Source organism: Sorex araneus, chromosome 6, assembly GCF_027595985.1.
Source record: "Sorex araneus isolate mSorAra2 chromosome 6, mSorAra2.pri, whole genome shotgun sequence".
Taxonomy (NCBI): domain Eukaryota; kingdom Metazoa; phylum Chordata; class Mammalia; order Eulipotyphla; family Soricidae; genus Sorex; species Sorex araneus.
Window position 1 is genome coordinate 773,415 of NC_073307.1, and position 25,154 is coordinate 798,568.

At 53.0% G+C, this 25,154-nt stretch overlaps 2 protein-coding genes across 3 annotated transcripts in view; both read right to left on the bottom strand.

The window, feature by feature from the left end:
• Positions 1–178: 178 nt before the first annotated feature.
• On the bottom strand, positions 179–10,761 carry LAMTOR3 (late endosomal/lysosomal adaptor, MAPK and MTOR activator 3). Its single transcript, XM_055143364.1, has 6 exons — positions 10,615–10,761; positions 9,603–9,637; positions 4,617–4,675; positions 3,067–3,200; positions 1,317–1,380; positions 179–683 (listed from the first exon to the last, which is right to left on the bottom strand). Exons 1-6 carry the CDS (start codon positions 10,621–10,623, stop codon positions 610–612), a joined length of 375 nt encoding a protein of 124 aa, XP_054999339.1. The 5' UTR covers positions 10,624–10,761; the 3' UTR covers positions 179–609.
• A 3,463-nt stretch (positions 10,762–14,224) lies between these two features.
• DNAJB14 (DnaJ heat shock protein family (Hsp40) member B14) overlaps positions 14,225–25,154 on the bottom strand; it is a 39,782-nt gene continuing 28,852 nt past the window's right edge. The window contains exons 4-9 of one of the 2 annotated variants that reach the window (XR_008630627.1): positions 24,309–24,491; positions 23,575–23,669; positions 23,095–23,204; positions 22,010–22,182; positions 14,681–19,454; positions 14,225–14,622 (exon numbers count right to left, since the gene is read on the bottom strand). Coding sequence is in view for 1 of the 2 variants with exons in the window: in XM_055141198.1 (XP_054997173.1) it covers positions 19,330–19,454; positions 22,010–22,182; positions 23,095–23,204; positions 23,575–23,669; positions 24,309–24,491 (686 nt within the window). In the remaining variant the exon portion in view is untranslated. Of the gene's footprint in view, positions 19,455–22,009; positions 22,183–23,094; positions 23,205–23,574; positions 23,670–24,308; positions 24,492–25,154 lie in introns of both variants that reach the window. The other variant, XM_055141198.1, reaches the window with a different exon arrangement.

Sequence of the window (25,154 nt, forward strand, 5' to 3'; positions counted from 1 at the left end):
ATCGGAAAACAAGTCACATCTAAACTTTACAAGGAACACACAAACATTATTACACTGATTGGTTACTGAAAGCTCGGGGGAAAATATTAGCTATAGTTTCCCTTAAGAGAGCAGCACCCCCTAAAAAAATCAAATAAATTAATAATTCATCTATGTTGCAAAATAATGTGTAGCAGACTTAGTGATTGTACTGGTTTTATTAATTCACTAAGGATTTTTTCTTTCTCACATTCAATGCAAAGAAATGAAACACATGAAAACACAAAAGCTGCCCTCCTCCACCTCTTCCCCCTGCAGGCTGGGCACGGGGACAGCCGGGGCGAGGGCCGCAGGCACCACTCCTGGCTCCTGGGGATCCCGTCGACACTGACTCAGACCCACCAAGCCATCCGCCTGGGAGACTCCATGGGCTGGGGTGAGCACTGTGGGGGCACGAGCGCCCGGTAACCAAGAGAAGCCTGACAGAGAGAGGACACACGAGCTGGAGCCCCTCCAGGCTCCCGAGTGGGAGGCAGACAGGGGCCGGCCTCGGGCACTCAGACACAGCACTGCGCAGTCAGCCGCAGGGTCCAGGGCCTGTCCGAGACGGCTGTGCTGGGCCTCTGGCCGCTAGGACACCTCCACCACCTGCCTCAGGGCCTCGAACAGCGGCGCGAGCTCCTTCTCCAGGCTGACAATCAGGCCTGAAACCAGATTCAGAGAGTCAGTCTTTAGACTTACACCCCTCCGCGAAATCCAGTCACTAGTAAAGACAGCCAGCCCGCTCACACGACTACGCAGAATCGTGACTCTCCACCAAGTACCCGTAATGCCCCCTACTCAACCTCCTAGAGGAGACGAGGGAACACTCCCTACACCCTGTCCTCCTGCAGGTGGGAGGCTCAGGCTGAATTCCTGAGCACTGTGGGCAGGGCCCTGTCACTGCCGTACGGGTGAGCACCCCGGGAAGACCTCTGCCCCCCAAGGGAACTCCCCGTCTCTCCAGGAGCCCAGCTCCCAGCTTCAATCTTCCAGAAAAACTGAGGGTCCTCCTGCCCCCGGCTCTCTGAAACACTCCCAACATTCACCTCGAAACCCCGATCCCTACCAAGGCTGGTCTCCGTGGAGTTAATCAGCCCCACGTCCTGCACGAGCTTCTGGTCCCTCATTAATTCTGCCCCCAGAAGCAGGGTTAATACAAGCAGAGATGCAGCATTTCCTTTCCTTTCCGATCTTTGAAAGGTCACTCATCCACATACAGTCACCTCTGAGCTAGAAACCCCGCATTAGACTATCATAAAGACTTTAAAGCTGCATTTAAGGTCATTAAAACGCACCTGTATTAGCATTGCTGCTGGCTATGAAACTCACCACCAAAGGTAAACGGTTAAACTGAACCACCTAAAAAGAAAATGATTTATGAATGTTTTATTATGAAAAAATAGCATCATTCAAATAATCATTATGACAACTTTTTTTTTTTCCTTTTTGGGTCATACCCAGTGATGCTCAGGGGTTTCTCCTGGCTCTGCACTCAGGAATTACTCCAGGCAGTGCTCAGGGGACCATACGGGATATTGGGATTCAAACCTGGGTTGGCAGCGTGCAAGGCAAACACTCTACCTACCCAGCTATCGCACCAGCCCCCTTTACGACAACTTAATGCAGTCTAATACAGGACCAATATATTATATTATGAAGCAGGAAAAGTTGAAAATACACCTTTCCACAAAACAAACTCACTGATTACCCCTTAAGACACTGTAATACTAGTGAACCTGAGAAGTTTTAAGGTTGCTCTAAGTTACCTTTGTCTCTGAAACCTGGAAGGGATAACATAGTAGCGACTCAACAAATACTGAGTATAAAATGATTAAAAGCAGTAGCTCCTTGCAGGGCAATGGTCAAAACGGTGTGGTTATCCTGGGCAACTGTCCTGCACGTGGCTGACCCAGGCTTGCTCCCCAGCACCCCTTAGAGTTCCCCAAGCACTGCCCGGAGTAACTCTGGGTATTCCTGAGCCCTACCAGGAGTGATCCCTGAGCACAGAGCCAGGAATAAGCTATGAGCACAGGCAGGTATGGTCTCAAAACCCAAACTCACGGGAAACATCAGTCATGTGCTCGCTACCAACGCTACACAGCATCGCGCTCCAGGGAGCACCCAGTAGAGCAAAGGCAGCTCCCGAACACTCAAGCGGCCAGGGACCGTGCAGGGGCAGGGAGGGACCCCTCTGCTCCTACACACTGCAATGGTGCCAAGCACCACCAGGGGGCACCCGAGCACAGGGCCACGTGGGGTCCCAAAACAGGAACGTACCTGGCCGGCCAAAGCAGGGCAACTCATTTCTCGTTTCGGCTGCTGCGGGGGAGGGGATGCGGTGAGGGGACCCCGTGTATTAAGGGCATCACCCCGGCCCAGAACCACACCCTGACTGATCTCATTCCTACAGACCATCACCCCTTAGCATCAGATCAAGCCCAAACGAACACCAGCCTGTGTGGCCACTCCCCTGGGAGCTGCCCGTGGCTGAGGGCTCCACCTGCTGGAGGTGACTCGTGCTGACCACCCCACGAGGCGGACTCAGCCTGTCCCACCAGACAAACCATGCTACCAATCACTCACAAGAAACGTGAAGGGGCTTAGGACAGGAGAGAACCAAGTCAAGGCCAAGATTAATTTGATGCTCTCCGTAGCAGGGAGTCTCTGGACCAAGCCTTGTAGCACCCAGGGGTACTTGCTGCTCAGTACTATTCAAAGCTGCTGCTCGGGGTCCACTCATGGCAGTGCTTGGGGCCCCAACCCAAGATCCCTTATAAACGCCGCTCGAGCCACATTCCCAGCCGAAGGCCAAGAGCTTTAATATTGGATTTACTGCAAAACTAAAACTTGGGGCCAAAGCCACAGCACAAGGTGACTGCCTCGTACACTGCCAACAGGGTCAATCCCTGGCACCGCATACGGTCCCCTGGGCCAAACGCCCAAAGAAACAAACACCTAAGATTCAGAATTGTAACACAAGACATTTTAAATAGAGGCTATTTAGTTTTTTTATGAAATCAGTAAATCATCAGAAAATGCACTTACTTGGTACGTGTTATAGTAACAGATGATACTTTTGTTTTTTGAAAGGCCCAGTTTACTTCCTTGGTCGGTGGCGAGAGCGAAGGTGGACAAGAAGCCGGGCCTCAGGGCGTGCTCTGGGGCGCTGTCGTTGGCCACTGGAGAGAAACCATTGAGAGAAAACTGCGTTGTGGTAGGTGGGACATTTACAGGAGACCTTTACAATTAATGCATGGAAATACTGTAGCTTAAAAGGCTAAGCTCCCCACACTGACTCTAACACACAGGCTCTGTGGGGGAGCGGGGGGGTCAATCAGAAGACCCGATCAGATGTCAAGGAGACAGCACAGTGACAGTGGGTGGGACGCTTGCCTTGCACATGGCCAACCCCGGCTCAATTCCCGACACCCAATTTGGTCCCTCTATGCCTCCAGGAGTGATCCCTGAGTCTAAGCCAGGACTTAGACCTAAGGAGCACCAGGTGTGGGCACCCCCCGCCCAAAAAAAAAACCGAGTTCAGATCCATTACCTAAAGAAATAAACGCTAATTTAAATGTTCTCATTTTTAAAAATACTGATGTATGTGAAAGGGAGTACAGCCGGCAGGACGCCCGCAGCACACCCCCAGCATTCCCAAGAAAGAGCTCTGAGCACAGAGCCAGGAGTAAGCCCTGAGCGCTGTGGGTGTGGCCCAAACAGAAGACAGAGCTGAGTCCCTATGTTCACTTTTTCCCGTGGGGTCACTTGGGACACTGGCAGTGCTCAGGAGACCAGGTGGCCTTCGAGCTCTTTCCAGTCTGTATCCCCTTAACACCTACCCTGAAACACCCCGACGAGCTCGCCGAGTGTGCTGCATGCTCTGGCTAACCACGGAGGCGTTCCAGAACCCTCTCACGGAACCACGTGTTCGCTACAGGTCCCGCAGCCGGCCCCTGCTTGGGACTTTTTACTCAGGACTCCTTCCGGTAAGTAGAGAGCTCTGCTTTCGACTGAAATCACTCTGGCTTGGGGTCCCACCTGGCACCGTGTGGAAACTCAGCCCAGCAGTGCGTGGGGAACCGGGAGGTGCAGGGAGTGACCCGGCCTCTGCGCTCTCCAGCCCCCGAGCAGAGGGACAGTCCAGGGCTTGTGGCTGACCCCGCAGGTACCACGTGACCCCAAGCCTGCCAGGTGCAGCCCGGGGACCAGCTGGTACAGCCAAAATAGCTCTGAGGGGCACCTGGACCCCTGCGCACGGCGGGAGATGACACCGGGCCAGGAAGCAGGCGGGTGGGAAAGAGCCCAGAGGCCTCTTACCCCCTGCGGGAACGGGCTGCCGGGGGAGCCAGCACCCTTGCCTTTGGATCTATCTAAGGGCGATTCAAGGGGGTACGCACTGACAGCGGCCAGCATGTGCAAAGAGCCCTGGGCCAGCAGCAGGTGGCAGGGTAGAGCGTGTGCCACATCCACGTCGCGGCGCCCTGAGCCAGAGTGGAGCGAGGGCCCGGAGTGAGGGACTCCAGGGAGCCATCCCGGGCACCAGGACCAGGGCGAGGAGGGTCTGCAGCACCCCTGGGCGCGGCCCAGACGCATACCTTTGATGACAGGCACGCCGTCCCGGTCCGACACGACGATGGCATGGAGTCCCTCCACGCTGGAAGGAAAGGGACATGCAGTCACTGACATGCAGGACCATGCGGAGCATCTGACAGTCCCGCCAGCCACGAACCTGAGGTCTGGAATCTTTACGCAGTTTTTCACAACAAACAAAGAACAGCGGATTCTCTACTAAAGTCACCACAGCCCACGGCGGCAGGAAAGGTTTCACTGGGGCTCTGTAGGCAGGGCACACGCTCACTTGACAGCTACTGCGTGTTCTGTGGTAAGTGTGCCCCCATGCCCCACGCTCGTAAGGCCACAGACGCCCAACAAGGTAGAGAAAGGCACCTACAGGAAGCCCCTCTGGGTTGCAATACTTAGTTTAGTTATCTGCCCCTGGGGCCGGGTAGGCTGGCCCACCCCCAACCTGGGCTTGATCCCCGACATCCCCCAAGCCCGCCAAGAGCAATCCTCTGTGAGAAGCCAGGAGTACTCCTTGGGTGTCACTGGGAATGGCCCAAAACAACAACAGAAAACCAAGAAAAATGCCCCTGCCTCCCAGGCAGCAGTGCAAACTGACGCAGTAACTGCACCAAGTATGCATTTCACAAACTTTGTCAGTGACTATCACTGACATCAGTGAGCAGGTCAGAGGGCACCTGGTGCATTTCCCTCCCACACAGGCCCTGAGCACCCCCATTTCCCTCCCCTGTATACAGGCCTGAGCACTGAGCCCTGAGCACCCCCATTTCCTTCCTTCTCAGCACGTAAGACTATCACCAAGCACCCACTACCCAGTGCAGAGACAATAAAGCACAGCTGTGCTCCCATTCTTCCTCTGAGAAACCCCATCAACTACTTTGGTTTTGCTTATCTTGTTCTGGGGCCACAGCTGGCCGTGCTCAGGGCTCACTCCTGTGCTCAGGGTCACCTTGGCGGTGCTCAGGAACCATATGGGGAGCTGGGGATCAAACCCAAGTTGGCTGCAGGCCAGGCAAGTACCCAACCCGCTGTACCGTCTCTCCACTTCTTTAAAAAATAACTGAGATACTGCTCTGGCCAACAGAGATGAGCTACAACAAAGAAGAAGTGATGATGCAGCAAGTGCAAACCCACGAGATGCTGCAGTGACGCCGTGGCAAGTACCGTGGAACTGTGTCACAGCAATGCATGAAGGAGGGAGCCACCCGGAGCGGGACCCCGGACGCCACACACACACACACACACACACACACACACACACACACACACAGTATCAAGGCCGAGTACCGTGGAACTGTGTCACAGCAATGCATGAAGGAGGGAGCCACCCGGAGCGGGACCCCGGACGCCACACACACACACACACACACACACACACACACACACACACACACACACACACACACACACACACACACACACACAGTATCAAGGCCGGAGCGGGACCCCGGACGCCACACACACACACACACACACACACACACACACACACACACACACACACACACACACACACACACACACACACACACAGTATCAAGGCCGGAGCGGGACCCCGGACGCCACACACACACACACACACACACACACACACACACACACACAATCAAGGCCGGAGCGGGACCCCGGACGCCACACACACACACACACACACACACACACACACACACACACATACACACACACACACACAGTATCAAGGCCGAGTGGGAAGCAGGGCCAGAGAGCACAGGACAGGGTGAGGCCCTGCCGTGCGCACGAGGCTGACCCTGAGCAGTCGGGAGGAAGCCAGAGCTCCACAGGATGTGGTCACAAAGCGAGAACAAATGGAAGCTGAACCTCAGAGAGAAGCGGCTGGCCCTGCCCCTCGCCAAGATAAAGCCTGCAGAACTGAAGGCAATGTTTTGTTTTTTTACAAAGAAACTCTTAATTCTGTTTCCAATTGCTGGATAACACTGGGTTGTCCCTGCTCCTCCCACGGGGAGCTTGAGGGTTACTGAGTCACTCCCACGACAGTGTCCCTGAGGCACCATTTCCACCAGGCACTAATAATCCTATACTGCTTTTCTCCTCCCTTAACGTCCTTTGCATGGTTTATTCAGCAACGTCCTTTCTGTGTAGACACAGGAAGACAGGTCATGCTATGCTTTTGTAACATGGGAGTTAATCGACTCCAAAATAATATTTACTCCTGGGCATCCATATATACTTGATTTAAGCCTCAGTTGCCCTCAGTTCCTAGCACCCCAAAAGCAGGGGCCCGACAAAGGGACTGAATGGACCCAGGGCGAGCTGTAAGCTACTCTGGTATTGAAAGGAGACAAGGTAAGCACCGTTAAGTATAATAAGTTAAGAGCATGGTCATGGAACAAACTCTGTCATGACCCAAAAAGAAGTAACTGAGTAAGGACCCTGCTGGGGTTAGGAAGGACTAACCTGGCCTGAGGACTGTGGTCTGGGATATATAGGGAGATGTCCCCAGAAAGAGCTGACCTTTAAGCTTAATAAACCTCTTACTGTGTTCATGCAAAATGACTAGGAATATTATAACAAGTAAGTTTACTATGATGGTTTTAAGCGGATTACTAGCTGAGGAAAGGAGAAAGCATGCACCCTGGATGGAATCCCGCCCTTGAGTGGATCCTCGTAATCTGCAGTGAGATTTAATCCCCAGATGAGATTTTGTCCAAAAGTGATCCCCTCCCACCCTGACTTAGAGAAATAAAATGACATCTAAAACCTTAAACTTTAAACAGACTTGGAGGTATAAGAGATTTTTAAAAAGGGGGCTGGGGATGGAAGTCGAGGCAGGAGCCCTACCTCCTACCTTGCATGCATGAGGTCCCGGTTCAACGCTCAGCGCCAAACAATGAGGAAACAGGACCTCACCACAGAGTCTGTCATTAGCTCCAAGGTTCCTTATTCTTCCGGAATGTGAAACTGAGTTTCTCAAGTTATAGTCCTCGCTGGAGCCGCACGGGAAGAGGTCACGTGACAGCAAACAAGCTGGAAAGCTCCCTCCCCCTGCTGTTTCTGCACTCACCAGGGCCACGCACGGTAGGTCACTGTGCTCTCCTGGCCAGTTCACACTGCTGGGGTGTGTGTGTGGGGGGGGGGCAAACTCACTGGCTTCATACCCACAGAGGAGACACTCCACCACTCAGCTATTCCCCTCGCCCTCAAACAAAATGAACTTTCAATCAGAATCACAAAGTCACTGGAACGAGAAAAATTATCTGTAACAAGCTTCCTGTCCTCAACACAAAAAACTTACAAAGGTCACGTCAAATAGAATGCGAGTAAGCAAAAGACACTCGCCTTCAATGAGGCTGACCCAATCTGATCCCAGACACCACAGATGGTCCCCGATTCCACCAGGAGTGATCCCCAAGCACAGCTGAGTGTGGATGAACACACACACACACACACACACACACACACACACACACACACACACACACAGAAAGCTTGTAATCTATGCAGACTCAGAAATAGGTCTTCAAAGCAATAGTGAAATAGTCAACGTAAAAGCAAATTCTTATTTTTTCCCCTTAAAATTACTCTTCTTGGGGCTGGAGCAATAGCACAGCAGATACGGCATTTGCCTTGCACACGGCCAACCCGGGTTCGAATCCCAACATCCCATATGGTCCCCTGAGCACCGCCAGGAGTAATTCCTGAGTGCAGAGCCACGAGTAACCCATGTGCATCACCAGGTGTGACCCTAAAAAAGTAAAAAAAAAAAAAAAACAAAAAAAAACCCTCTTCTTCAAAGGATAACCCAGTAAATTGCTACAATAGCTTATTTTATAACTCAGTCTATGGAGGCACCTGATTTGCAAAGTTACTCACGACTGCGTTTCAGGCCATGACCCAACACCATCCCTCTGCCAGTGTCCACATCTCTCCAGCACCGGATTCCTTCCCACTTGAAAGCCTTTCCCTAAGGCAGGACTTTTGTTCCTTCGGCCACAGTGGTTCTACAGTGCTGTTACTGGTAGGGTTCAAGCGTGACTTCCTCCTCCCAGGACCCTTCTCCTCCTGGGTGGTCACTTCCCGAGTTCCCCTCCTGTTCAACCCCCACCGCCTTCCCAATTCTTCCTAGAAGGCCAGTTCTCACGTCCTTCATTGTCTTTGGGTATTTGTCTATGCTCACTGCAGCACTATTCACAACAGCCAACTCTGCAAACCCCAGTGCCCAAGAACTGACGACAGGGCAAGGAAACTCAGATATGTACACACAACAGAATTAGTATTGGCCACAGAAAAGATAAAATCGTGCAATTTAATCCTAGGTGGAGAGACCTGGAGAGTAGTGGGCTGAATGGCCAGTCAGGGGAGAGGGGCAGGGACAGACACAGAAAGATCTCTCAGAGAGCAGGATAGAAACAGCAAGGAAACACAACAGTGTGTTTAAAAGGAACCTGAACGGTAAGAAACCTGAGACCTATCCCTCTGGCACTCATCAGCTGTATAACCGTAGGCAAGCCATAAAAACTCTCAAGAATGCACTATCTGCAAGCTCCTGGGTTTATCCGCAAACTCAAAAGAAACCACTCCTGGGGGCTGGAGAGATAGCACAGCGGGGAGGGTGTTTGCCTTGCATGCAGCCCGGTTCGATTCCCAGCATCCCGTATGGTCCCCTGAGCACCGAGCCAGGAGTGACCCCTGTGTATCGCCAGGCGTGACCCAAAAAGAAAAAAAAAAAAGAAAAAGAAACCACTCCTGCTCCCAGGCTGAGGTATTTGGTTTGGGTTTGGGTTTGGGAGCACTACCCGGTGGTGCTCAGGACCACCCCTGAGGGGCTCTGGGGAAAGCGCCAGTGCCAGCCACATGCAAACCCAGTGCCTCCCACTACACGAGGGCTCAGAGCCTGGCGTCTGAAGGTGCGGTAACATCATCGGAACTGACCACGATAGAGTCCAAATCACACAAGGAACAGAATACCGCATGCGACTAGCAGTCACGCGGCATTTAGTAACAAAAGTATCACCTCTTACCTTGGTAGCTTTTTATACAGGAACCGCTTTAGATCCTGGGGAAAGGAAAACATTATTATACGCCTCGTGCCTAGTATCCAATGCTGTCCTGGCCGCACTTCAAATACCTTCTATCGTCACTCAAAACACAAAGGAAATCATCTGGGGCTGGAGCGATAGCACAGCGGGCAGGGCGTTTGCCTTGCACCCGGCTGACCCGGGTTCGAATCCCAGCATCCCATATGGTCCCCTGAGCACCGCCAGGGGTGATTCCTGAGTGAAGAGCCAGGAGTGACCCCTGTGCATCGCTGGGTGTGACCCAAAAACCAAAAAAAAAAAAATAATGATAATCTGGGCGACGCCCGATGCTCAGGATTCACTCCTAGCTCTGTGCTCTAAGATCACGCCCGGCAGGGAGCAAATACTGGGTCCCCGAGACTGGACCCCGGGGGGCCGCAACCCGGCACCAGCCTTCCGAGCGGCACCGGCTCTGCCCCCGGACGCCCCCTCCTTCTGATCCCGGTACTTGTCGACCGCGTGTTCCCTCTCCCGGGAAGCCCCGGTCCCACCGGAGACCTGGGCGCGGGCCCGCGCGGGCTCCCGAGGGGCACAGAAGCGAGCGCCTGGCGCGGGCGGGGCCCGGACCCTGCACCCTGCACCCTGCCTCCTGCGTCCCGGGTCCGGCCCGGCCCCGCCACCACCGCCCCAGGGCCAAAGCGGGCCGGCAGGAACCCGGGCTGCTCCGCCCACCGCGCTGCCCGCCTGCGGGCCAAGGGCCGCCCCCGCCCCGCGCCCCCGCGCCCCGCGCCCGCGCCCGCGCCCCCCGACCCCCTGACCGCCCCCCTGACCGGCCACCGGCCTGGCTTGGCCTCCGGCTCCTCGCGGGCCCACCCGAGCCCGCCCTCGGCCGCGACGCCCGGGGACGCGGCCCCCGCCCCCGCCCAGGCCGGGCCGCACACCGCTGACCCGGGCCGGCCGCGCGGGCCCCAGCGCCACCGAGAGCCGCCCCCGGCCGCCCCCGGCGCCCACTCACGTCCGCCATGGCGCGCCGACCCCGACCCCGGCCCCGGGAAGGCCCCGCGGCCGCACTGCGCCACTCGGCCCCGCTGAGCCCCGCTCCGCCGTCAGCGCCCGGCCGGCCGGAAGTCCAGACCACGGGACGCGGCTCCGACCCCGCACTTCCGGAAACGCCCCCGCCCGCGCACTTCCGCCGACGGGGCCTTCCGGGGAGCGCCCCGGAAACGCCGCATGAGCCCGCCCCCAGCCCCAGGTCCCGCCTCCGGCCTTAGGTCCCGCCCCCTCATCAGGCCCCGCCCCCAGCCCAAGCCCCGCCCCGCCCCGGCCCGCCCCGGCCCGCCCCGGCTCCGGCCCGCGCCTGCGCAGAGCGCGGGGGCGCCGGACGCTTACGTCGGCTGGTTACCCGGGGTGGGCGACTCCCCGGCCGCCCCCGTCGGCACCGCGGTGCCCGGCTGGAGAGCGGGAAACTGAGCCCCCTCCGCCACGCCCCTGGGCCGGCGCCCTCGGCGTCCTGCGGGGGCCCTGCGGCGCCCAGGGGCGAGGGCCCACGGGGACACGGGGCGCCCCCCGAGCAGGGCCCGGGGTGGGGGCGGGCGCCGCGCGCCCCGAAGCCGTCCCGGAAACTGCGGTCGCGCGGGGCGAGCCTGGCCTGGGAGCGCGATACATTGTTGCAGGCGGCGGCCCGGAGCGGGCGTGCCCGCGCGCGGCTTCAGCCGGAGGGAAACCCGCTTACCGACCAGCTTTTCTAAGCCGGGGGGGGGGGGGGTCTCCGGAAGGGAAATGAGCCCGGGGCCCCGGTAGGCCCGAGCCCCACGCGTCTTTCTACACTACACGGCGCCGAGCCGGTCACCCGGGAGCCCGCCAGGTGGGGAAGCAAGGGCGTTGCTTGGTGTGTGTGTGCCTTTCCGACCTGCCCCCGCCCGGCGACAAAGCCTGACTCGCCTTCCCCACGGGCCTGAGTCTGTCCTCAGCGGGCAGGATCCCCGAGGCAGACCCCGGGACCCCGGGGAGCGCGCGACCCGACCCCCACCCTCCCCACTGCAGCTGCCTGGCGGGTGCTGTGCACCAAGGGTTGTTGACCGGTGCCTACTTGGGTGTCACTGGTGGGTTTGCCTCGTGCCCACTTGAAAAGCCCGAGTTCCTATGCTCAGTGTTCATTCAGCTTTATTGAACAAGTATGATTAAAGGACAGCATTAATCCTAGCCCTGATTAAAACTTTCTGTTGACCCCTTTATTAAACACCCGCAGTTCAGAGGCAAATACAGTAGGTACTCGAGCAAGAAGTTGTAGCTACTTTTCATTGAACAAGTCTCCCAGCCTGCCATGTAGGAATTCTGCCTTGCTTGTTGTGCCAGGATTTGCATGTGTGAACCCGGAGCCTCACACATGCCAAGCACGTGCCTCCCAGCTTTCCAGGAACCCCCTTTCCCACCAGCCCGCTAGTGGGAACTCAGCTGGTGAGGACCCTCCAGCCGCCTCCATCCTCCGGGCGGCACACACTGCCGTGCTGGCCACTTCCCTGCAGAGATCTGGAGGGCTCAGGGCGGACTGTCTTCATGATTTCTAAGTTTCGGATTTGATCCCTCCACCCCGCTACACAGACAAACTTCCATCAAGAAGATGTCCACCATGCAGCACGCCAATCCCACTGTACCTGCGTCTCACACACGTTCTGTGCTTCCTCCCTGGAATTCCCATGGTAATTCATGTTTGCATCGGGTCCTGGACCCTTTAGGTAAAGATACCAACATCTATCATCCCTCTTCTTCTGCCTTACTTTTCCTTTCTACTTGCCCCTTCCTATCCAAGTAAAATTAGTAAGGTCCCTTGTGCAATGACCAGACCTCATTAATAAATAATAATTTAAAACATAAGTCTTCTCCCCCGCCCCAGTGAGACCCCAAGTCTCCGCCCATGAACAGCCCCTCTGGCTACTGATTAGGCTGCTTAATTGCCATGATCCCAGAGACACATGAAAGCATCTCGGAATCCTGTGGCTTTTGGCAGAAATCCCTCCAGATTTAATTATTAAAATTTCAGAATTCCAAAACCACAAGACCATAATAGTGGCCACGCGGCATCATATGCTACTCATAATCAGCAACAGAAAACAAATTACCTAAGGTTTCCTTTCAGCAGTCTGAATGTTGGGGGGAAATCCCAAATAATAATGGTGGGTCTGGTGTTGAAATATTGAATGTAATCAAAGTAGAGAGAGAGTAATGTGGAAATCATCTGTCACACAGGTGGGGGAGGGTGTGGGATCGGGTATACTGGGGGTTTTTCGTGGTGGAAAATGTGCACTGGTGAAGGGAAGGGTGTTTCATCATTGTATGACTGAGACTTAAACCCAAAAGCTTTGTAACTGCTCTCACAGTGATTCAATAAATAAATTTATAAAAAATAAGATTGGGGCTGGAGTGATAGCACAGCAGGTAAGGCATTTGCCTTGCACGAGGCCGACCCGGGTTCGATTCCCAGCATCCCATAGGTCCCCTGAGCACTGCCAGGGGTAATTCCTGAGTGCAGAACCAGGAGTGACCCCTGTGCATCACTGGGTGTGACCCAAAAAGCAAATAAATAAATAAATAAAATATAAGCCTTCCTTCAATATCACTTTCTTTTCAAGCAATTAGCATTTCTACCGCAAATCCCAAATTCAGTTGATCAGAGTTTAGTTCTCTCCCAAACTGCACTGAGAATCATTCTCTAACCTGCTTCGGGGCTCTGGGCTGTGCCAGGAGCACTTCCCCTCGGACATGACCTCCCATCCTCTGCCCTCCTCACAGCAACCAAGTAGCATATTAATAACTCAGACCCTCTCTGGAAACTACCCCAAAGAAATACCAAGGGGTTTTCTGACCTGGTATATATGGCTCCATGGACGAGCACCTGGTTTGATTCCCTGGCACGACAGTTAAAAACAAGGGGAAAAAAATCTCAAAAGGTTTTCAGGGTGACTTCCAGTTCACCAACAGCAGGATTTATTCGTGCTCTTTCGGTTCTGGTCGCCGCCTTATTTCAGTTCTCTAACATAGCCTGGCTTCCAAATACTGTGATCAGAAAGTCTATTTTCACTTCCACTAAGTTCTACACTTTTATCAACTTTTCACTCTGCCTAGAATGATTCTTCTTCAAAAGCTCCCAGGTTCTCCCAGACTAGGCTGGTCCTCCAATTCTGCACTTCCCTGAGATTCTTCCAGCGTCTGCCTGACTTACTCGACATTGAACTTTCCTCACTGGATGAAAACTGCAAGAGGGCCTCTGTCTTTGATCACTCAGGTGCATACATCTGCTGAATGGCTGAATGAGTGAAAGAATGGGGCATATTAAGAACATGTAACATTGGGGCTGGAGCAATAGCACAGCAGGTAGGGCGTTTGCCTTGCACGCGGCCGACCCAGGTTCGATTCCCAGCATCCCATATGGTCCCCTGAGCACCGCCAGGAGTAATTCCTGAGTGAAGAACCAGGAGTAACCCCTGTGCATCGCCAGGCATGACCCAAAAAGCAAAAAAAAAAAAAGTAACATAAAGTGACAACTGACTTCTACATGAGAGAAGCACTCAAACAGACACAATGATACAAACTAAGTTTATCTCACCTTAAAAATAATGAATCGACTCTTTACAGTGAGAACATACCTTCTTTTTATTCATATATTAAGAAAACTGAAAGGACTGAAAGACAAAAATTTGTAAGTCATTCAGCAGGACATTCATTAAAAATCAAATGCATTTTCTTTAACAGAGTTCTCACACAGTAAATTTTATTATATATAAGTCTGATATAACATTAAATATTTTACAAACCAGACATTTCATTTTTAAAATCTAACTGTATAATCTTGAATGCATTACAGACAAAGTAAGATCACCTTCATCAGTTTCACCTCACTTATACAAGGCTTCCATTAAAATTCCATCACCTTGAAAATGATCTGTAGCTTTTAAAATCAGGATTTAAACTGTAAATGGAAACTCCTATGTAGCAACTCAAAACACACACACACACACACACACACCTACATTATTTTAGTGATCCCTCTCCTATGTAGCAACTCAAAACACACAGACACACACACACACACACCAGGTAAGAAGCATTTCTTAATGCAAATAAATCACAAAGTATTATTTCAGTGATCCCTCATAATCCAAGTCAAAAACAACTCACTTTTAATTGACTTGAAATACTCCAACATTACTGAAAACTGTTCCTTGTGGGGTTCTCACATGGCCCAGAACAGTATCAACTCGGGGTGTGCTGAATTCTATACTGAAATGTTTCAGACTTGTGGCATTTGGCTGGGCACCCTGAAGCAGGTCAGAGACCTCAGCAGCTGGTAATACCGGCTGTTCATGATGATTTTCTCAATGGGACTCTTCAAGAAACACTTCTTACCATGACATATTTCCAAATTGCTAGTTATAGAAAGATATTAGACTTGATTCACTGACCTTATAATAATATCCTCTTGAAATAGAAAGAAAAAGATCAACAGAAAGAATTTATAAGCAGGAAATTATGGGACTGATTTTTAAAGTTAGAAATGAAAATATCCACTGCTAATGGAAGCCCTACTCTGTGCAAACATAGTGTGGTCTACATTAAACAATCACACATTTGAGGTATTAGCTGGAGAAAAATATATATACACCTATATACCGGCACACCGTGGAATATTCACAAATCTATTGACCCCCAAACCAGCAGATAATAAAATTAAATGAAAGGAATCACATACCAACAAGAAAGTTATACTCAGGGATTCACAGAGAAATATGGTTACATAACCCTTAATATAAGGAGTATGTTTTGAGTTAATGTTTCGAGGCAAAGCATTTTCATTTATATGAAAGTGTCTATTTAATAGTAATGAAACCAAAACAGAAGACTGAATTCTAGGACAGCGTTAGCTGATTATTAAAGGTGTGTGCAAGAATTCTTTAAAGGTCCTTATTTAACCCACTTTTTCTTTGTAATTAAAATCAGAATTAAGAAAGATTTGGAAGCTAATGTCAGACTACTGTTTTTCATTGGTCCATAACGTATGTCATGGCTTTGAACTAAGCTCTAACCCACCGGGGCCAGTAGGCAAAGTTTTTCAGCTATTTAATAAAGATTAAAATTTAGATTTGTAATTCATTACAGAAGTTTTTCTGTTCTGATCAGAAAAGAGATTATGAATGTCCTCTCAATCCGCTGCACTCAGTCTGAAGACAAACAGACACAAAGCACCGCCCCCAGCCACACCTGGGAAACAGGAACACACACACAAAATCTCCTCTGAGCCATTCGCCCTCTGCTATAATACTTTCTTAGCCGGAAAGTCACTTCGATTGGTCCTCAGGCCAACAGCAAGATAACTCACTCCTACCTTAACACAGGCAAAAGACTGCTTTCCAGGGGAATTCGTCTGAATGAATTATTAGGTAATCCTAACAGGGCCTACCTGTTTAATAGCAGCAGCATGTTAAAATATTAGAGATCAACAAAGGGAATCAAAAGATTAATCAGTACAGTACCTGTTTTACTTATTAGCGTAACTGAAGATTTAAACAGGAAGAAAACTGAGGAAAAGAAGTGGAATTTGAGTCCCCTGGGCTGGATTTCTGTATGCCTGCTTTGCCCCCACTTCAGCAGGCATAAAGCGAAATGGTTCAGTGCACTGGCATGTAAATGCCAGAGAATGTACTTTATCAAATCCTTGTAAATCAGAAATAAGCATATGATGATTATGAAATGAATACTTAAAGCAGTCACATGCACTCTGTTCCCCAAAATTATTTTTACTTCTAAGACAAATTATAACCTGAAACTCCTCATTGTTGAGAATTCTCAGATTTGATCAAAATTTGATCAAAATGCTTAGCACCAATCTATTTGAGAATGAAGGGATCAAACGAGCTTCCATCTCCTTTCCCCCAACCCTCATATGGACGATGATGTTAGTATGAGTAAAGAAATGAAACCGGGGGGGCTAGAGCAATAGCACAGCAGGTAGGGCGTTTGCCTTGCACGAGGCGGACCCAGCATCCCATATGGTCCCTGAGCACCACCAGGAGTAATTCCTGAGTGCAGAGCCAGGAATAACCCTTGTACAGCATCTCCAGGTGGGACCCAAAAAGCAAAAAAAAAAAAAAAAAGGAAATGAAACCGTGTAAGGGTTAATAAGTGTAACTGCAGCCAAACTTCCGGAACACCACTTAGAGACTCGCGGTAGAGATGGTAAAAGGCTTTCAGGCGATACTTAAAAAAGAGCAGCACAAAGTATCAAACAAAACTACAAAGCTTATGTAGCTAAAAATAGGGTGGCAGGATGTTGGAATTCTTATTCCAAGAGTAGCAAATCCGAAGATCTTGTACCTCTAGACGGCTATTTTTTTTTGCTTTGTGGAATTAACCTAGAATTCCCAGACCAGTGACGGGGGCACCATTCAGGACCCAATCTTCATTTGCTACTTTCTGTGTGAGTGAAGTTACAGGCACGCCAGTCATTCCCAAAGCAGTCTGAAAATATTATTTCACCTAAGACACTTCCTCGAACATTTTATGAAATGGAATGCAACGCAAAGAATCAACTGGAATATAATACTGTTCAAGTAAGCAAGTAAGACTTCATCACTCGTAACTCACTTAGCTTGATAACGTCATGGGTCCCCGTAAGCCAGGATCAAGGGAAAAGGATCCATCAACTCACATAAGAATCTCCACAAGTGTAAATTTCCCACTAAAACTGGAAAAATAAGTAGTTGAAGAGTTTCGTCTGCATCTCTCCCTGTTCTGATGCGTATGAGCTCGTGAAGTCGCTGGGTAGGAAGGCACCTGCTTTGATGTGAAGCCCCAGTACGATCCCTGAGCGGGCAGGAGGGATTCCCAGTACCAAGAAGGGAAAAGTTACCCCCTCCCCCAAAAAAGGGTGGGGGGAACAAAACAACCAAGAATGCTGTAAGCTTAAAAAAAAAAAAAAACAACTCAATCTACAGGCTCAAGAAACATTTTACATCACATTTCCTTTTAAGCACAGCTGTTGTGTTCAAGATCCCATCTCTAAAGCAGATTTGGTTAATTGTCCATTGTTTCTATAACAGTGTATCATTTCATTTAACCTACTAATTCAATTAGGCATTTCTATTCAGGGACAAGGGGATACAAGAAAACCATTTTTTGTTTTGTTTTGTGTCCCCACCGGGCAGTGCCCAGGGCTTACTCCTGGCTCTGTGCTCAGGGACCGCTCCTGGTGGGGCCCAGGGGCACCCTAAGCAGTGCTGGGGATCCCACTGGGGTCAGCCTCGTGCAAGACAAGCACCTTGACCTCTGTACGTCTCTCCTGCCCACAAGAAAACCTCTGACAAAGAATGGTCATTTTGGCAGCTTTGTTCAACAGATGCTATAAATTAACCGTATTCAGAAAAAAAAAAATCATTAAACAAAAAAACACAGCCACTCCACCACTGTCACACAGACGTCAACGACAACCGGAAATGTATGCTCATCCTGCTAGGTGAGTCTCGAGCAGAAGCAGTCAGAGTACAAAGGTGAACACAAGGACCCAGGAAGTCTGAGAGTCCCACACCCGACACCCAGACACCCAGATCTTCCATTCCCGAGGGCTGATCTCACTCACATCGTGAATCCTACTCCACGGAGCTTGTCCCTACCCGGTTCCTCCACCGAGACTCAGAGTCTAGCTCCAGAGGCCGCGAGGGTCAGGGCCAGGAACCACCCTCCCCGCCTACACGGCCCCAGTGTGGTGCCTCTTCTCAGGCCCAGGGGCTGGGGGGGGGGAGCAGGGTAAAGGCACGGAGCTTCGTGGAGGAGCACTTTTCCCACTGTCTGGTTGGAGAGAGCCCGTTCACCGGGGGAATCCTGCTGACCTCAGCCTTAACAGAAGCTGCACATTTCCACGGGGACAGGAGGCAAGGAGACCACGGCAGCCTTCAAAGACAATACACGGGACACTGGGGTCTCTCGGGACCCAGAACTGCCAATGATGCTGATGGGATTCAGCTGAAGACCCCCGGGTCACTATCAAGACAGCCCTCTCCTCAGTGTCATTCAAGGCAACACTTCATTCCTATGCGTGGATTAGCAATTCATAGAAACTAAATAAATAGCAAACCGATAGCATACACCAGTTCTTTTATCTCAATATATATTCTGGAATATAATGGCAATATTAAAAATATCAATTCCCTCTAAGCTGATAATGCTACAAGATTTTACACAGTTAAACAGCTTTTGTTTTCCATTTTCTTGTAAAAGGTTCATGTTTAAATGCCACACACTCAACAGCTGACAAGAAAAATGCACTTTTGTCATCGTACATTTATTCCATTAATTTAAACTTAAAGTGTCTCAAATTGCTAACGCTAAAATAATCTAAATTTTAAAAAATGAGAACCTATATGTACACAAAATGATCATTCCATGAGTATTTACAGGACAAGGGAAGAGACGGAGATCCCTGCGCGGGAACGGCTGCGGGCGCTGGTCCTCGCCGAGGCAGTTTTAGACAGTTAGTCACAGAAGCTGTTAGAGTGGAAAGTAATAGCGGAGGCGTAACTAAAATATTGATTTCACTTCCAGTTTCTTACTAATTAAAGGAGTCAGTAGGTCAGACACGTCCGAGGTTCGGGGGCCTGCTGGGTGCGGGTGTGCAGAGCCGATCTCTCCTGCTAGCGCTCGCGAGGCAGCTCGACGCGGGGCACGCAACGGCCCCCTGCCGTCAGCCGCCCTTGTAGATGCTGGTCAGCCGCTCCAGCTCCTTGCAGTTGTCCATGCTCAGGGCTTCCGCCTTCCTCCGGAGCCGGTCGTCCCGGTACACCTTCGCTGCATACTGCATGTCCGTTTCTGGGAGAGAGCACAGGCCGCCGAGTTAGACGCCAGCTGGCGGCGGTCGAGATTTAGATCCCCAGACCACGCGGCACACGGTCCCCCAGCTCCAACAGGTCAGGGGGTGCTGCCCCACCCCACAGAAAAAGCAGGGCCGGGGACAAAGTATAGGGGTTAGGAGACGGCCTTGCATGCATGTGCCCCCGGTTCAATTCCTGGCACTGCCAGGTGTGACCCAAACACCCCCCCCACACACACACACACAAATAAATAGAAATTGGTGGGTACTCAGTGGGAGGTGCTGGGAGGGAAGAGGGAAAGTGTCCCGAGTGGGGGTCAGCAGTGAGACTCACATGCAGAGTTTCCCACCTGTGAGATCTCTAGAACTACCTTCAGGCCGTCAGCAGGGCTGGGACAGGGCACCCGGGACCCGCAGCAAGCTGCCGGGGCCAGGGGCAGCCTGGCAGGCCACAGTGCCCGGCAAGGGGAGAGCGATGTCTCTCCCCGCCCTACTATTCACAGAGGACAACCTCACAGAATCTCCTTTGCAGCTGGAAATTCCCAGACGGGGTAGAGACACCAAAGTTCACAGGAGTCCAAGCCCCGTCGACCCCTGGCCTCCAACCCTCCCCAGGTCTCACCCCCGCTCTGGTTTCATGAAGTACTACTTTGACGTGAGGCACAGAATAGTCAGACATGTCTCGAAAGCAGAAAACCACGGCAAACGGCCCTCCGCTGTCTGACGACCTTCCTGATGACATCCCCACGTGGGCAAGACGATTCTGTCCTGATCAGCAAGTTAACACGCAGCCAGCGGCTAAGGCGACTTCGGGAGCTTCTCCTGCCATGCTCGGCCAAAAGTCCAACCGACAGAGGTGATGGTTGGAAGCCCCCCGTGCAGAACAGTGCCTGAATCTGCTCGGCCCTTCCCAAGAGGGACCCACAGCCACAAGCTGTGCTTCAGCGTCCCGTAGGATGAAGGCGGTGTCACACTCTCACCAGCACCTCGACTTTCTACCCCGAGTCCAGCAGCAAGCACCTTCTCCGACACAACCAGGACACGATTCTCAGAATTAGAAATTCAAACCTGATACGACACCATCTAAGAATCACATTCAAATCCCACCAACTATTCGTTGTTCTGAGGGGAGAAGGGATCAGAGCCTTCCCTCTGGACATCCCCTAGTCCACGTGACCCTCTCCACGCGGGCACTCGCAAACACGGAGGCCGTGCCTGCTGACCCGTCTTGCACAGACCAACAAGTCCAAGGCAGAGAAGGTAACGTTTCCTCTGGTTCTCCTGAAGGATGAGAGCAATGGCGCCTCGTACCACGGCCCATGCCATTAGCAGGCGAGCAAAACCATCGGTGCCTGGCTTGATTTCCACAGCGGGTGCCACTGGGAACGCAGAGAGCGCCTCAGCCCTGGGCTGACCCGGGGCGTGTCATTCGTGCTCTGCTTCAGGACTGTCACCATCAAAAGAGTTGATGTGTGACACAAGGAAGGAAACAGCCCACACTGCAGGAAAGGAAGTTTTCTCTCCTCACGCCCTTCTCATTCTTACGCACGAGGGAGCAAATTCAGAGGTCAGAATATCTAGTCTCGACTATTCGGCTGACGGCTTCCAAGCAGGGCTCCAACCCTAGCTCGGTATAATTCCAAACTGTACACTATGTTATTGGTCGGAGCCAGAAAAACAATTGCCCCGACAACAGCTCACATGTACCATCTCAGCAGATTCTTAAGGTCAATCTCTTTATAATGCTCCGTAAAGTAAGGAGCTGGAAAAGGCTAAACAAACTGATTAAGCGTTCCCAAGGTCTGCTCTACGTACAGAATAAATAAAGGAAAATGCAACATCAACAAAACGCACTGCAAGTAAATGCTAAACGTTCAAGCTAAGTTAACGCAGAGGTTTACAGCAGGAAATGTGTATGAAAACTGATGACATCGTTTGTGTTAGGATGTTTTTACTCTATTAGTGGTACTTAAAATAAGGACGCATGTTATGGCTGACAAGACCGTACCGTATTGGGGGTTGCAGAGCCCGGAGGTGCTCGGGGTCTATCCCCAGGTCTGTGCTCGGGGTCACTCCCAGCACTGCTCTGGACCAGTGCCGGGATCAGGCCAGACCTCCTCCGGCTCTGTCCTTGGCGCCATCTCCCCGGCCCCAAGTGACAACATCCCAAATACACACTCGCTGATACTTACCCAAACAAACGTGTATTGTAACAACAACACAAACCACTTATTAAGTCTTTGTTCTATGTCAAATACTGTGTTAGGCCACTACTATCTTAAAACATACGGTCACAGTACTGAGCTAGGTGGAAGGAATTCTAGAATAGTCACTAAGAAGGGAAATTGCAACTACCAATTTCGAAGCCTTTGTCCTTCTTTCCGCTGGCCTGGCTTGGCGGGCAGGGGCACTCTCCGTGCTGGCGTGTGCGAACCAGGCCGGGCCATGGGCTACCCGGGCGCCCACAGCAAAGCCCCTCCCGCCCTCACGTCTTCTCCCGGGACCGATCCAGAAACAGAGTAGCCCTTCAAAGGATGACCACTGAGAAACTTACTCTGCTGTCTCTCTTTCCAGCAGTTATTTCGAATATTGGTCACGTAGTCTTCTTCCACGTTCTTCTCTACCTTTTGTAGTAACACTCCTTTATATTCATTTTTAAAGTCCTTGTTGACATAATAAACAACACCCAAGTTTTCTGTTTGCATTTTAATAGTTTGCCCTGATCCACTGCAAAAAAAAAAAGTTTGATCGTTATATTTTTTCATTAAAATTGTATATTCTGATCTGTATATTCTGAACCCAAGATAACAAAAAGTTTTAAAAAAAGTTAATATTAATAATTATTTACATTAGCTCAAATTGCCTAAAACTATGAGCCGTGTCATTATCAACTATTAATATACGATGTTTTTATAAAGATTTCTATAGTTTTCAGTTAATAAAATTTTTATTTGGAAGAAAAATTAATTATTTATTTTTAGACCAATCTATTTTAAATACTAGGAAATCATTGACTTTATATATCCACTGTTTTACACTGAAGTTCTTGGGCTTTTGGGTTTTGGGGTTTTGGATTTGAGCCACACTGATGGGGTGCTCAGGGGTCACAGCTGGCAGGCTCAGGGGACCTACATGGCTCATGGAGGGAACCGGGACCCAGCGCGGGCGAGCCCAGTGTGGCTGCTGTGTTCTCTCTCACCTGCCAGCCCCGGGTTCTCTGCACTGGTGCTGTTTTAAATCTCCTTATGCCCTGACTTCTAAGACATACTGTGGGAAGCACTTCCTATGACCAAAGAAAAAGTGTCTGCTTTAGTCTAAACACTGTTTACAGAAGAGTGAAGTCACACCCCCTTGGCGAAACAAGTGTGTGTAAAGCCCTTCTCAGGCTTTCTCCTTCCAGCACGCTGTGCCTTTACTGCCGACAAGTACCCCCTGCACTGGACTGCCGTCCAGCAGAGGCCTACACCGCAGAGAGACAGGTGTGACTAGCAACGCCAGGACACCGGCCGCTCGAGCCGTTTCTTTGGAAGGATTTGAACTTCTGGAAAAGCGGCAGGTGGCATTTCAAGAGCAGACGCAGTCTCAGGGAAACGCGGGTGAGAGGCGGGAGGACGGCCTGAGGCACCACTGGCTACTCACGATCTGGGGTACAGGGAGTAGGGGGGGTTGGAGACCATCAGCTGGCTCAGGAGCGACACGAGGATCAGCACGATGATGGGCATCAGCTGGATGAACACGGAGAAGCCGCCCTGGAAGGCAAACACCCAGTGGCACGTGGTGCCAGGCACGCAGCTGCCACACGGGCTCAGAGCTGGCAGGGGGGCTGGGCCGGCTGGGAGTATGAACGTGCCTCACCTCCCCCCACCCCTCCCCCCCCCGCCCTCGGGGGTCTGCAGGAGGGAGCGGCTGCTTCCCGGGCTCCATCCAAGGCGTGTCCACGTTAGCGCCAGTTCTCGGGGGCAGCCGAATGTGGGGCCTCCCCAGGCCTCCGCCCAAGCCCCCAGTGTGCCCGGAAGAGGAACTTTCCTTGTTCCTGGCACCCGAGACCCCCTACTCTGCGGCAGCCCCTGCAGGCTGGGCCGGGACGGGCGGGGGGTCCTGAGCACCGTGCAGACGTACATCTCCTCTTTCTTCTTCTCGCTCGTGGCCGCTGTGTCGGTGCTGATGTTGGTGGCCGTAACCAGCGCGTCCGTTGGAAAACGAGTGCACACTCCCTGGGAAACCAAGGCAGGCCACGTCAGAGGTGTCTCCGGGGCTCCCGAGGCCCCGCCCCTCCCTGCCGCTGTGACGCCGGGGTCCCTCTCCCTGCCACGGTGCAGCCGGACAGTGCCGGGGGCCGCGCCAGCAGGGCTGCAGGGACCATGCAGGCACAGCTGGTGGCGCCAGGGCCTGAGCCCAGGGCACACACGCGTGGCATGTTCCAAGGCACTGCACGGCTCCTCAGGCCCCCGCCTGGCCTTCTGGTCCCCCGAGGTGGCGGGCAGCGGCAGGGGACAGGGGCCCAGGCCAGCGAGAGGAGCAGCAGCTCTCTGGTCTGTTCTGTGCTGCTCAGGGGCCACTCCTGTGGGTGGGTCAGGGCCTGCGGCCGCCAAGGCCAGCGCCCGGCCAGCTGGACGCCCTCTCCCGGCCTCTCTCCTACGTAACTGACACACGCTCGAGGGAAAGGGAGACCTGGAAGCCTGAGGCGACAGCCGGCTCCCGGCCCCACCCTCACCCTGCCAACGGGGCACCCGGGCAGCCTGATGCCCACGGGGCAGGGCGGCAGGTGCCCACCTCGCCCCCACGGGCGGGGCCGCGCGAGCTTCCTGCACGAGGGAGAAGAGACCAGGGAGGCAGCAGGACTGGCCACGTACCCGAGGGGAACCCGCCCCCGAAGAAGATGTTAAACAGGTCCTCGGGGGTGATGTCGGCCTCGCAGCCTCTGTGGAAGTCGAACCTGCCGTTGCTCTGGCCGCAGGCCTGCTCCTCGCCGCCCGTGAGGTCGTACTGCCTCCGCTTCTCGGGGTTGCTCAGCACGGCGTACGCGTTCCCGATCTCTGCAAGGGGAGCGACTCACAGGCGCGGGCAGGGACCCCTGCCAGGCCGACCCCCGCCAGGCCAACCAACACCCCCCCCCGCCAGGCCGACCCCCCCAGGCCAACCAATGCCCCCCCCGCCAGGCCAACCCCCCCAGGCCAACCAATGCCCCCCCCCGCCAGGCCGACCCCGCCAGGCTGACCCTGCCAGGCCGACCCCCGCAGGCCAACCAACGACCCCCAGCCAGGTTGACCCCCTCACCCCCGCACAGGCCAACCAACACCCCCACCAGGCCGACCAACGCCCCCGCCAGGCCGAGACCCCCAGGCCGACCAACGCCCCCGCCAGGCCGAGACCCCCAGGCCGACCAACGCCCCGCCCCCGCCAGGCCGCCCCCGAAAGGCTGCATCGCTTCGGCCGCCTCAGCGCAGGCTGCTGGGGAAGCAGAGGCCGCCTCTAGGGACCCCCGGACACGGGCGGCCTGGCCCTGCCACTCCACCTCCGACGGGCGGGGCAGCCCCGGCCGCTGAGAGGACGGCTCCTCACGCACGGCCACGCGGACCCTCGGGCTCCGGCCTCTCCGGTGACCGCCGCCCTCCTGCGACTCGTGGGCCGCCCCTGTGTGTGCAGGGCGCGCGCCCGCTGCCCCCCGTCTGGCTCCGCTGGCCTCACTCCCGCTCCCT